This window comes from Trifolium pratense, linkage group LG5, assembly GCF_020283565.1.
Source record: "Trifolium pratense cultivar HEN17-A07 linkage group LG5, ARS_RC_1.1, whole genome shotgun sequence".
Classification (NCBI taxonomy): Eukaryota; Viridiplantae; Streptophyta; class Magnoliopsida; order Fabales; family Fabaceae; genus Trifolium; species Trifolium pratense.
In genome coordinates, this window is record NC_060063.1 from 30,819,719 (window position 1) to 30,833,307 (window position 13,589).

The window sequence follows — 13,589 nt, forward strand, 5'->3', positions numbered from 1 at the left end:
GATTCCTGTTTTAGGCCACTACTAAACAATCATGTATTGTACCTTTGCATAGAAATAGGTAGAGAAAAAATGACACTTCAAAAACTTTTGTGGTTCTCTTTCCTCCCTCTCTTTGAACAAACAAAGGTACAAATTTATCACCTGCACAATTAAGGTAGATCAATCACTAAATTTCACAAGGCAACAAAGTCAGTTCATGATATAATTAGGTACCAAGTTCTTCTCTTCTTCAGTAACTCAACCAAAGAATTAACAAGTAATAAATAAACATGATCACCTCATCATTTAACCATCCACCCGGTTTAAGGCACTGAGGGTCTGTTTGGTTCAACATAGGGGGAGGGGAGGGGAGGGGAGGTATTTTAATGAAGGTGAGGGGAGGGGAGGTGAAATTTGTACTTACACATATGTTTGGTTCAAAAGAAGGAAGGGGAGGGGAGGTGAGGGATTTTAAGATATATGTTTGGTTCAAGAGGGTGAGGGGATAGATTTTAAAACTAATTTACTTTTTTATCCTTATAATTTTCATGTAGTCTGACAATTTTATAGCTACTTGGTGTGAATTAACCTATATATCCGCAATATTTTCTCAATTTTTATGATTGATCTAACCCAAAAATAATATTTATAAGTTTAAATTACCTATAAATATATTTAAAAGAATTTTTTGATAATTATTAACAAAAAAAAAACCTTGTACTGATACTAATATTGTACAAAAAAAGTAATATTTATTTATAAGTATAAAGATCTTGTACTAATACTAATATTGTAAAAAAAAAAAACTCTTGTATTATAAGTTATAACGTAACAAAGTTAATGATATTTTAAAAAATATAATAGTGCATATAAATACTAACTAATATGATGGAGGTACAAAGTAAGTAACAACGTTGATTTTCTATAAAAAAAATATAACAACGTTGATTCAAAAAATTATATGAACTTTACAAGATAACAATGTAATACAAAAAAAATTAGCACAATAGTTTATGAATATAAAAAGACATGTGTAACAATAAAAAAAAGTTTGAAAAAAAAATTAGAACTAAAAAATGGATAATTTTGGCATTTTAAAATAATTATGAGGACAATTATGTCAAAATAATTAAAATGGTAATGATATCTTTCTCCTTCCCTCCCCTCCCCTCCAAATCCCCCCAATTTGGGGGGAAGCAAAAATTGGGATTTGGAGGTATTTTGCTCACCTCCTCTCACCTCCCCTCCCCTCCTAAAAATTGAACCAAACACAATTAATTTAAAATATACCCTCACCTCCCCTCCCCTCCCCTCCAAAACCCCCGAACCAAACAGACCCTGAAGTTTCTCTGATGGGATCTGAATGTTTGACTTCTCGTGCTTAACAATGATATCCTTCTCAAATGCAGCGGTAACAGCACTTTCTTCCTCCGGTGTAAGAGGGATAAAAAGAAAAAGACTTTCATTGTTTCGCCACGACTGTAAATCAGAAGAAAAAATTACATATCATTTCTGATCATTTAAAACACTTCATGGTGTTGTGCCTGAACTATAAATAAAAAAAAACGAGGGAATGAAATACCAAAACATACCTTATGTTCTTTATATCCACGCGGTGTTTTTATCGCTCTTGGTACTAGTTGAATAGTACCAGGCGTAGCAATACCTCGCATTCGTTTTGGTTTTGGCACATTAGGACTGATCCCCCTCTCTAACTCAGTATGGAGCCTTGATCCCCTGAAATTGGAATAATTGGGATCATGCTCTAAATAATCTTGATTTCTCGGCCATCATGATTTCTTGGCCTTAGCCATGGCAAAAAATGAAGCGTTGAGATAGCACTGATTGAGAGCGTAGTTAACGTAAAAAATTATGTTAACAGAGACGTGAATGTTTTTATCCTATTTTTTTATAATTAGCGTTGAATATTGGGGTTTTAATCCATGTGTTCACCTATGATTGGCAAACAGTAAGACCAGCACCTAAGGTATTGTACATAAGTTTTACCCTAAAACAACATCTCAGAAGATAAATCAACAAACCAAACATATCATCATTACACCAAAAAAATGACAAAATGACAGAAAAATATCCATACATGGATCTGACAGATGAAAGAACTTGACTAAAATATCTGAGTTAAAATTGCTCAACTAACATATAGCTAATACTCTACCTTACTTTTTTCGCCACTGTTTTTTTATAGGAGTTGGTGATATATACCTTTTAGGCCTTCCAATGGCTTCTCTGTTTCTGAGCGTAGGTCCATTGCCATCATTCACATTATTTCCAGCAGTGTCAGTTTCGCCCCCCTGAATTTGGGTAAAAATAAACTGTTATGTGCCTAGTTCCCCTACCGGCTCCCTAAATTTAATAAAAAATAATAATAACATTACCTGTGGTTTTTGCGATGCAGGTGGCCGTGAAGACCTCTCTTCATCCTCTCCATTTCCAGCAATGGCATCCTCAAAATCATTGTCCATCCCTTTGCCATCATTCACATTATTTCCAGCAGTGTCAGTGTCGCACCTCTCTTCATCTCCATTTCCAGCAATGGCATCCTCAGAATCATTGTCCATCCCTTTGCCATCATTCACATTATTTCCAGCACTGTCAGTGTCGCGCCCCTGAATTGGGTAAAAAAAAACTGTTATGTGCCTAGTGAAATTGCAAACAAAAGAATGCCAAATCCACAAAAAATATAAGCAAAAAAATTAATTATATTATATAAAAATATGTTAAATTTGTTCTGTGCCTTACTTGCCACCGGAAGATTAATAAAAAATAATAATAACATTACCTGTGGTTGTTGCGATGCATCCTGGGAATCATTGTCCATCCCTTCACACCGTCCACTTCCATCATTTTCAGCAGTGATGTTAGTGTTGGCCCCCTGAATTGGGTGAAAAAAAATTGTTATGTGCCTAATTCCCCTAAGAGTGTATGTAATGTAAAATAAACATATGCAAATAGTGTGTGTAATGTAACTTCACAACATATGCAATGAAGCATCAATCAACCTGATCCATCTCAGAACCAGAGTGGCTTATGATTGACAGCTCATATATGAAATTGCAAACAAAAGAATGCCAAATCCAAGGATAAAAAGGGAAGGCATATGCAGCGGCAGAGTGGAGAAATGAAAATCAAAGGTTGCATAGCAAAACATTGTCTCCTAATACCATGTTAAGTAGCAGAAGCCAAAAGCTGAAAGTGGAGAAACAGATCAAATGAACTGCTAACCTTAACAAACTTAACTATCAACTGCTCTAAAGTAGATTTATCTGTATATATATATATATATATATATATATATATATATATATATATATATATATATATATATATATATATATATATATATATATATATATATATATATATATATATATATATATATATATATATGAGGAGGGTTATATTGACTCCAAGAGTAAGTTTTATAACTTACCCCAAATCTTGACCTTTGATTTTAATTCCAATTAATGGCTAAGATGGATTGATAATAATTGTTAAGGTGAGATCTATTCCTTTGTTGCACTTGAAAATCAAGATTATCAAAACATACTTTAAATAGAATATATTAACTCTAGCAATTAATTGTAAGTACACAATTATTTTTTTTACGAATAAACCATTTTTTTTTTTGGACACTTTAAGTACAACATTTCTTTTTCTTTTTTTTTTGTTGACAATACACCATTTATTTCATGTGTGCTCTTTTCTTCTCTTTGCCTATACACCTAATTTTATGTTTATTCAATCCGCGTTTATGTGTTGGACCATAGTGATGATTTTTTTGGATTTTTATATCTTTTGCTTTTGAACTTTTAGCTCTTATTATGCTTATGGTAAGAGTTAATGTTGGTTATTTAATTTATTTTTTTGGTACATAATATTGGTTATTTATTTGTGTTATGTGTTTTATTCATGTGTTCCTTTGCCGTTGCTATGTTGAACTATTTTAAATGGAGTTGATTATTTTATTGTATATTTTTTATAAGAAAATGTACCAATTATTGTTATTTTTATGCAATCATTTGTTTACCTTTTTTTTTTGGTTTAAAATTTGTTTTCTTTTTTTTGTTGGTACAAATGTTATCATTTGTATTTTTATACTTTTTTTTTTGGTAGAGTATTTTTATCCTTTCTACTATGCAATTTATTATGCGTATAAAAAATTAACAAAGGCGAAGAATCATTATTTTGATAATTTTGATTTTTGATAATTAATGGTTTAATTTCTTCTTTTTTTATGGTAGAAGAATTCATTAATTCATTCTATTTGAGGTATGTTTTGATCATCCTTATTTTCCAGTGCAACAAAGAAATAAGTCTCACCTTAATAATTATTATCAATCAATCTTAGCCATTAATTGGAATTAAAATCAAAGGTCAAGATTTGAAGTAAGTTATAAAACTTACTCTTGGAGTCAATATAACCCTCCTCTATATATATATATATATATATATATATATATATATATATATATATATATATATATATATATATATATATATATTATCTTTTATGCAGTTAAACACAACAAATCTATTTGTTGCAACTTCAAGTTTCAAAACGAAAGTGAGGACGAATATACGGATTCTATAGCTGATCTACAAGAAGACATAATGAAGCGGACACCTTTAACCACAAAACTAAGTTCACCGTTCACCGGAATTTTATCGGTCACCCCTCCAAAAAAAAGGAAGACAAGATAAAAAGGTGTATATTTCTTTCCTTTCCTTTTTTTTGAATTAGACACTTTTGAAGAGTAAAAAGGTGGTTTGTTTATTTAACTTCGAGCTCAGTGCATGTATCTTCTCAAGTAAGAATAATAATAACAATGAGTTTGTTTAGCTCTAACTACTTTAACATGCATCATCCTTTTGCAGTCAAGAAGGAAGTTTGATACGATAGCACTCCATAACAACACTACAAGTCATGACACAACTATGGGCCTCCCTAAGAGAATTATCAAAAGGCCCATCCACTTGGAAGATTATGTCACCAATCTCAAGCCCATTAATAACAACATGTAGAAGCTCTTTTGTCCTTGATAACCGTTGTAGAGCTTAGACAGTTGTAGCACTATCTTTAATAGTCCTTTTATTTGTCTTTATCTTAATTGTCCTTTTTATGAGCTGTCATCGATCAGGAATCCTAGGAGCTTTTGTTGTGCTGCCACTTTGTATAAGTTGAGCATTGAATGAATAAAAAAGCATTGAATTTTCAGAATATTATTTTTATAGTTTAGAATAGCCTAGCATATAATTTTATCCCTTATCAATTGGTGCTCTCATTGCTCTCTTGAACTTCCTCCATCTTCCATCATGTCTGAAACACCACCGCCACCTCTAACACCCCTTGAAACAGCGGTGATGGCCTTAGCTGCTAAAATCGACGCCTTAGCAGGAGATCTTTCCTCCCTCCGAAACAACACATCCACTTCTTACACCCAAACACCACCCCCATACAATACACCACCACCACCTCCACCACCACCTCCACCACCACCACCACCACCACCACCAAATAACGACCGCCACCGACCTCATATGAAACTGGAAGTACCACGTTTTGACGGTCAAGATGCCATTGGCTGGATCTTCAAAATAACTCAGTTTTTTGATTTTCATAACACACCGGAAAACGACTGTCTCACTATAGCGTCATTCTACATGGATGGTCCAGCTTTGAGTTGGTTCCAATGGATGACACGAAATAACCTCATAAACTCATGGCATGATCTTCTCCTGACCCTGGAAACCCGTTTTGCCCCTTCATTTTATGATGACCCTCGCGGAGCCCTGTTCAAACTTACTCAAACAGGATCTGTCAACCAATACCTCAATGACTTTGAAAGAATTGCTAATCGTGTTATGGGTTTGCCTCACCCGTTCCTCCTCAGTTGTTTTATCTCTGGACTATCGCCGGAAATACGCCGGGAAGTTCAAGCCTTGCAACCCATCTCTCTCCCTCACGCCACAGCTTTGGCTAAGATACAAGAAGACAAAATCAATGATCGTCGCCGAACCTTTCGCCTTAACAAACCCACTGCTTCGTCCACACCAACACAAAATACCTCTAACAACACATTCACTTTCCCCACTACTCAACATAGTCCTAACACAACCCCTTCCACTTCCAAAGTTAATTTCAAAAAACTCTCACCTGAAGAATTAATTTCTCGCCGCGAACGAGGTTTATGTTATAACTGCGACGAGAACTTCACCACTGGTCATCGGTGTAAAGGCCGTTTTTTTTTTACTTATATCTGAGAACGACGACATTCACACACCTTCAGAACCATTGTTGAGTCCTGCTATTGAAGAAATTGCTTCCCCTCCCTCACCTGACCCAGAAGCCCCAGCACAATTAAGCCTTCACGCTATGTCTGGCTCCTCCAATCACAACACCATTCGAGTTACCGGAACTATCAACAAACACTCTGTTGCAGTCCTTGTTGATGGCGGCAGTTCTCACAACTTCATTCAAACCCGCATCACCAAATTTCTAGGCCTCAACCCCACACCCACACACACACCCCTTCGTGTCATGGTAGGCAGCGGCGACACCCTAGAGTGTACCCAAAAATGCAGTCAAGTCCCGCTTTCCATACAAGGCCAGCCCTTTGCTGTGGACCTCTTTGTTCTTCCTTTAGGGGGTGCAGAAATTGTTTTAGGAGCCCCTTGGCTTAAGAGCCTTGGCCCAGTTCTCATGGATTATTCTAACTTATCTATGACCTTCACCTTAGCAGGACAACCCATTACATTCCACTCAGATGCTCCCTTCAAACCAAATGATGTCTCCTTACCACAGATGAAACGTTGTGTTCAAACTCACGCACTCTCATCTCTTTTCCAACTGCAAATCCTACCCTCCTTGTCTCAACAAAACGAACCAGTCACCATCACATCTCCTCAACCACCAGAGCTCACCTCTCTCCTTACCAACTTCACCCAACTATTCGACCAGCCTCCCAAACTACCACCAAATCGCCATACCAACCACCAAATACATCTCATCCCTAATTCCTCACCTGTCAACGTACGTCCTTATCGCTACCCATATCACCAAAAGTTTGAAATTGAAAAGCAAGTCACTGAAATGCTATCCTCTGGCCTCATCCAACCTAGCCGAAGCCCTTTCTCGTCCCCGGTATTACTTGTCAAAAAGAAGGATGGATCTTGGCGTTGTTGTGTTGACTACCGAGCCCTCAACGCAATCACCATCAAAGACCGTTTCCCTATGCCAACCATTGACGAACTCCTAGACGACCTCGGTGGAGCATCTTGGTTCTCGAAACTTGACTTACAACAAGGCTTTCACCAAATCCGAATGAGTTCTGATGATATCCCAAAAACAGCATTCCGCACCCACCATGGTCATTATGAATATCTTGTTATGCCATTCGGGCTTTGCAATGCCCCGTCAACCTTCCAAGCCACCATGAACGACCTCTTACAACCCTTCCTTCGAAAATTCGCAGCTGTGTTTTTTGATGATATCCTCGTCTTTAGTCCCACCCTTACCGACCATTTGCTACATTTAGAACAAGTTCTCAACCAACTTGCCTCTGCTGATTTTTCTCTCAAACGCTCTAAGTGTCTTTTTGGGCAACGACAACTTGAGTATCTTGGTCATATCATTTCTCAGCACGGCATCCAAGCCGACCCTTCCAAACTTCAAGCCATGGTCGAATGGCCGACCCCTACCTCCATCACTTCCCTCCGTGGTTTCCTTGGCCTTACCGGATTTTACCGAAAATTCATCAAAGGTTACGCCTCCATCGCCACACCTCTCACTAACCTCCTCAAAAAAGACTCGTTTTTTTGGAACGATGAAGCACAAACTGCTTTTGACTCCTTAAAAAAGGCCATGACTGAAGCCCCTACCTTATCCGTCCCAAACTTTTCCATTCCTTTTGACCTTGAAACTGATGCATCCGGAAAAGCTATGGGCGCCGTTTTAATGCAGCTGAGCCATCCAATCGCCTTTTTCAGTAAACAGTTCTGCCCCCGCCTTCTCCGATCTTCTACCTATGTTAGAGAGCTTCATGCCATTACCACCGCCGTTAAAAAATGGCGTCAATACCTACTAGGCCATCCTTTTACCATCCACACCGACCACAAGAGCCTCAAGGAATTAATTTCGCAAGTCATTCAAACGCCGGAACAGCAGGTATATCTTTCTAAACTTCTTGGTTACGATTTTAAAATTCAGTATAAATCTGGAAAGGCTAACGTGGTGGCAGACGCATTATCACGTGTTGACAGTCCCACTTGTCTCACTCTTACTATGCCCCACTTCATTTTTTTGGATGAATTACGCCTATCTCTTCAGCCATCCACTGAATTCACCACCCTCTTCCACCAAGTTCAACAAAATCCTTCCACTTACCCAAACTATAAAACCCATCAAGGCCTTCTTTTTTATAAAAATAAAATTTGGCTCAATTCATCCAACCCCTTTAAACAGAGGCTTCTCCAAGAATTTCATAACTCTCCCCTTAGTGGTCACATGGGCATCCAAAAGACATACATTCGCCTCCATGAAAATTTCTATTGGCAAGGTATGCGCGATGATGTCAAACACTTTGTCTCAAATTGCCTAACATGTCAAGCTACTAAATATGAAACAAAAAAACCAGCAGGCCTCCTCCAACCCTTACCCGTACCTTCGGCTATATGGGAGGATCTCTCTCTCGATTTCATTACCGGCCTTCCCCCATCCCATGGCTTCACTGTTATTTTAGTTGTTGTTGACAGGTTTTCTAAAGGAGCTCATTTTGGGGCTCTCCCATCAAGTTTCTCAGCATATAAGGTTGCTGCCTTATTTCTGGACATTATTTGCAAACACCATGGTTTACCTAGGAGCCTTGTGTCTGACCGTGACCCTATCTTCATCAGCCGTTTCTGGCGTGAACTCTTCAAACTTAGCGGCACCAAACTTCGTATGAGCACATCTTATCATCCCGAAACCGACGGCCAAACTGAAGTTCTTAATCGCATCTTGGAACAATACTTGCGCTCTTTTGTCCACTCCAAACCAACCCATTGGCACCAATTCTTACCTCTTGCTGAATGGTCATATAATACAACATCTCATTCTGCCACGGGTCGTTCACCTTTTGAAATAACCTTTGGCAAACCCCCACCCTCCATACCCTCTTACCTCCTAGGTTCTTCTAATGTTGAAGCTGTTGACACTTTACTCACCACCAGACAACACACTATCACTCTCCTTCAACGCAAGCTACTTAAGGCACAAGAGACAATGAAATTCTATGCGGATCAAAAACGTCGAGAGCTCTCATATGCTGTTGGCGACTTTGTCTATGTCAAACTCCGACCTTATCGCCAGCAGTCCCTCACAGGTTCTACATACTCCAAACTGTCCAAGCGATTCTATGGCCCTTACAAGATTGTTGAACGCATCGGACCTGTTGCATATAAGTTGGAACTACCTCCTCAATCCAAAATACATCCGGTCTTCCATTGCTCCTTACTCAAGCAGCACCGTGGCCCTCTCACAGCAGCACCAGATGACCTCCCTCCGTCCAATGTCGACAATCAGCCAGTCATTCAGCCCTTAGCTATCCTTGACTCGAGAACGGATCACAACATTAATCCACCTCAGCGCCAGGTTTTGGTTCAATGGCTTGGTTTACTTCCCGAAGATGCCACATGGGAGGATTGGAACACACTCAACTCCAACTTTCACCTTGAGGACAAGGTGAATTTTCCAGCAGGAAGTGATGATACGATAGCACTCCATAACAACACTACAAGTCATGACACAACTATGGGCCTCCCTAAGAGAATTATCAAAAGGCCCATCCACTTGGAAGATTATGTCACCAATCTCAAGCCCATTAATAACAACATGTAGAAGCTCTTTTGTCCTTGATAACCGTTGTAGAGCTTAGACAGTTGTAGCACTATCTTTAATAGTCCTTTTATTTGTCTTTATCTTAATTGTCCTTTTTATGAGCTGTCATCGATCAGGAATCCTAGGAGCTTTTGTTGTGCTGCCACTTTGTATAAGTTGAGCATTGAATGAATAAAAAAGCATTGAATTTTCAGAATATTATTTTTATAGTTTAGAATAGCCTAGCATATAATTTTATCCCTTATCAAAGTTAGATAAGGAGGGGAGTCAAATTGCAGATAGATGAAGAACACAACAAATATTTTTCTATGTGTGTTTTGTACTAATAGCCACCCTAGTGGGAAATAATTCCAGTTGCGTTTTTCACTTGATTCCCCACTAGTAGCATTTACCTTTAAATTTGTCTGAACCATTGGAGTTGGGACACGTCCTTTTGAAACATTGAAAAAAAGGACAAATCTATTTTATTTTTTTTAAGATTATTGTGTCTGTATATGTATATATATATATATCTTTTATGCAGTTAAACACAACAAATCTATTTGTTGCAACTTCAAGTTTCAAAACGAAAGTGAGGACTGAATATACGGATTCTATAGCTGATCTAATACACACAGTTTTGCTTCCTCCTTCCTCCTGGTTCTATGTAACACACACAGTTTTCCACCTGGTTCTATAGACACACACAGTTTTGCTTCCACCTGGATCTATGTAACACACACGGTTTCCCTTTATCAAAATTTATTTTTTCTAAAATCATGTATTAAATACATTACATATTAATTTGTCAAAAACAAAAACTATGTGCAAGAAAAAATTTATAGGACCAAAAATGTAATATAAGATTGAAGCAAGAGAAATGTATTTTTCATATATAATAATAATAATAATAATAATAATAATAATAATAATAATAATAATAATAATAATAATAAAAGATGATTATACACACACAAGAGGATGAATCAAATTAAGCAAATAAATATAGTATATACTTATACCTCGCGACCATTCACTCTCTCCCTTCTCGCAATCTTATTTATTTGAGCCGCTATAGTCAAACCTTCCATTTCACTACAATACTGGTCAATATCCATCATGAGCTTGTTTTGTTTAGCCGTATTAAGTGTTGGGAAAAACCGGCATAGAGAAAATAAATAAACGCAATCAACAACACAAGAATATAACGTGGAAACTCCAAAACCGGAGAAAAAACCACGGCCGTTGTCAAAACCGACAACCAGAGAATAAACACTATGTGAAAATTGTTACAACACATAGACTACCCTCAACCTTCCCTTGGCCCCCAATACACCCACACTCTCCAAAGCAAATACCTAACTACATCTCTCAACCCTCTAATACAAGAGTACAAGAGAAAAACAAAAAAGTCAGATATAAGCTTAAAGTGCTACTGACTGGTGCAATTATAAACAAAGAACTTAGGTCCATTATATAGCTTTGATTTCCTCCTTGCTTCACAATTCTAAGCGATGTGGGACTTTCAATAGCTATTTTTTAACCTCCTTCTTTTTCTTCATTAGCAATGTGGGACTTACATTGCAATCAATCCCAACAATCTCCACCTTGATTGTAATGGTCTTCAATCTTCATTGTCTACACCGACAATCATTATCTTCTGCTTCCATTGTCTATACCGACAATCATTGTCTTCACCGACAATCATAATTCTCATTGTCTATACCGACAAATTAAATTATCATACTCCACCATAAAGAGTATACTCCACTTGGAACTAAACCATCCCAAGAATTTTCTTCACTTGAAACTAAACAATCCCAAGATTTTTCTTCACTTGGAACCAAGCCATCCCAAGAATTTCATCTCGAAACTTCGCTGAAAATTTATGGTGCAACTTCCATGTTGGCTTTCTCTGGAAGTTCATCAGCCATCGAGATAACCGCGTACCTTGCATCAATGCCAACCAATGCCCGCACACTATCATCACACACCTTGCATCCATGTCAACCGATGCCCATGTGTCACTTGAACAACTTCAAACTGCTCTGAAACCACCTTCAGGCCATTGTTAGGCTCCAACAATTTCAGTTTAGTTACATCACCTAGTAAACCTTGTTTCACTAGTCCAACTAAACTCATGTCACTAACAAGTACCCACCCGAAGATCCACAACTTAACCAAAACATGAGAATCACCACTAGTAACAAATGCATAACCAATAATAGTAGAACTATCTAACAAGTAATCTACCTACTATCTATGCATCAAAGTTCAAGAAAATATCTCGCACTGTGTTAAAAGAAACTCACCCATACCTTGAACCTTACAAGCTTTCCGTCACCAAGATGAACAACTCCACCTTCAACTAGCTCTAGGGATTCAAAAGTATTTCTTCTTCAAACACATGTGATAGGAGCTTCCAAAGTCCATGACTCAACACTCCACCGATTCTCAACTTCCACTAGCACCTTCGCATCCTCATAATAAGTTGTTGTTTCAGACGTAACCCGAGTATTCTTAGCACCGCCTCTCCAGACTGATGTTGAGTATTATTACCACCGCCTCTCCAGGCTGATGTTGAGTATTATTACCACCGCCTCTCCAGGCTGACCTTGTGTAACCCAGATTGCATCACCACATCCTTGACTTGATTTTCCACAAGCCAAATATCAATTTTCTCTAGCCTAAACTTCACAGCGGAACTCCCTCCTCCTGAATCAAACCAAGAGCTCTGATACCAGTTGTTGGGAAAAACCGGCATAGAGAAAATAAAAGAACGCAATCAACAACACAAGAATATAACGTGGAAACTCCAAAACCGGAGAAAAAACCACGGCCGTTGTCAAAACCGACAACCAGAGAATAAACACTATGTGAAAATTGTTACAACACATAGACTACCCTCAACCTTCCCTTGGCCCCCAATACACCCACACTCTCCAAAGCAAATACCTAACTACATCTCTCAACCCTCTAATACAAGAGTACAAGAGAAAAACAAAAAAGTCAGATATAAGCTTAAAGTGCTACTGACTGGTGCAATTATAAACAAAGAACTTAGGTCCATTATATAGCTTTGATTTCCTCCTTGCTTCACAATTCTAAGCGATGTGGGACTTTCAATAGCTATTTTTTAACCTCCTTCTTTTTCTTCATTAGCAATGTGGGACTTACATTGCAATCAATCCCAACATTAAGAATGTCTGATACTAAATCAGTATCATTGAGATCAGCCCTTATTGTGAAACTCCTAACAAAATCCATGTTACCTTCCACGGCCTGCAAAATGAAATAATTTGATTATGATTAATAATGAGTGCACTCATTCACAATATCTATTTTAGCAGTCAAATAGAAAACAAGGGATAAAAACCACACATGTCTTCCTCCAAACCGCACTTTGGAGTCCAAGTTTTTATTTTATTTTTCCCCTGTTTTGGATATAAATATGATTCTCCTTTGTTGTTTTTTAAATTGCTGCTTTATTATATGATTTTCTTTGACAGATGAAACAATCAGAAATGCATTTGAATAAATTAAAGGACTGGAAATTGACAAATGACGTCAGGGAAGTGGTTGAAAGAACTTGTTTTAAGTTCTTGCTTCCACTCCATGATCAGTTGTAATCTTTAGTGTATAATAGATAAATAAAATTTTGAGTTTTAAACCGCTTATTCATCTTTAAGGGGGTTTTCTAGCCACAAGGCTATTTAATTATTTTTCTTTTTCTTTT

General features: G+C 37.5%; 1 protein-coding gene across 1 annotated transcript; it reads right to left on the minus strand.

Annotated features, from left to right (window-relative positions):
* Positions 1–21: 21 nt before the first annotated feature.
* LOC123886428 lies at positions 22–3,008 on the minus strand. The gene is made up of 8 exons (XM_045935743.1): positions 3,000–3,008; positions 2,780–2,872; positions 2,376–2,606; positions 2,203–2,291; positions 1,572–1,716; positions 1,318–1,458; positions 278–310; positions 22–141 (listed from the first exon to the last, which is right to left on the minus strand). Exons 1-8 carry the CDS (start codon positions 3,006–3,008, stop codon positions 22–24), a joined length of 861 nt encoding a protein of 286 aa, XP_045791699.1.
* Between the last annotated feature and the right edge of the window lie 10,581 nt (positions 3,009–13,589).

Bases quoted from the DNA above. Each gene is read 5' to 3' on its own strand.
- LOC123886428 (XM_045935743.1), bottom strand. The intron at 1,717-2,202 runs GTATATATCACC...TTCCAATTTCAG, and splicing joins GCCATTGGAAGGCCTAAAAG to GGGATCAAGGCTCCATACTG. The intron at 142-277 runs GTGATCATGTTT...TTAATTGTGCAG, and splicing joins GTGGATGGTTAAATGATGAG to GTGATAAATTTGTACCTTTG.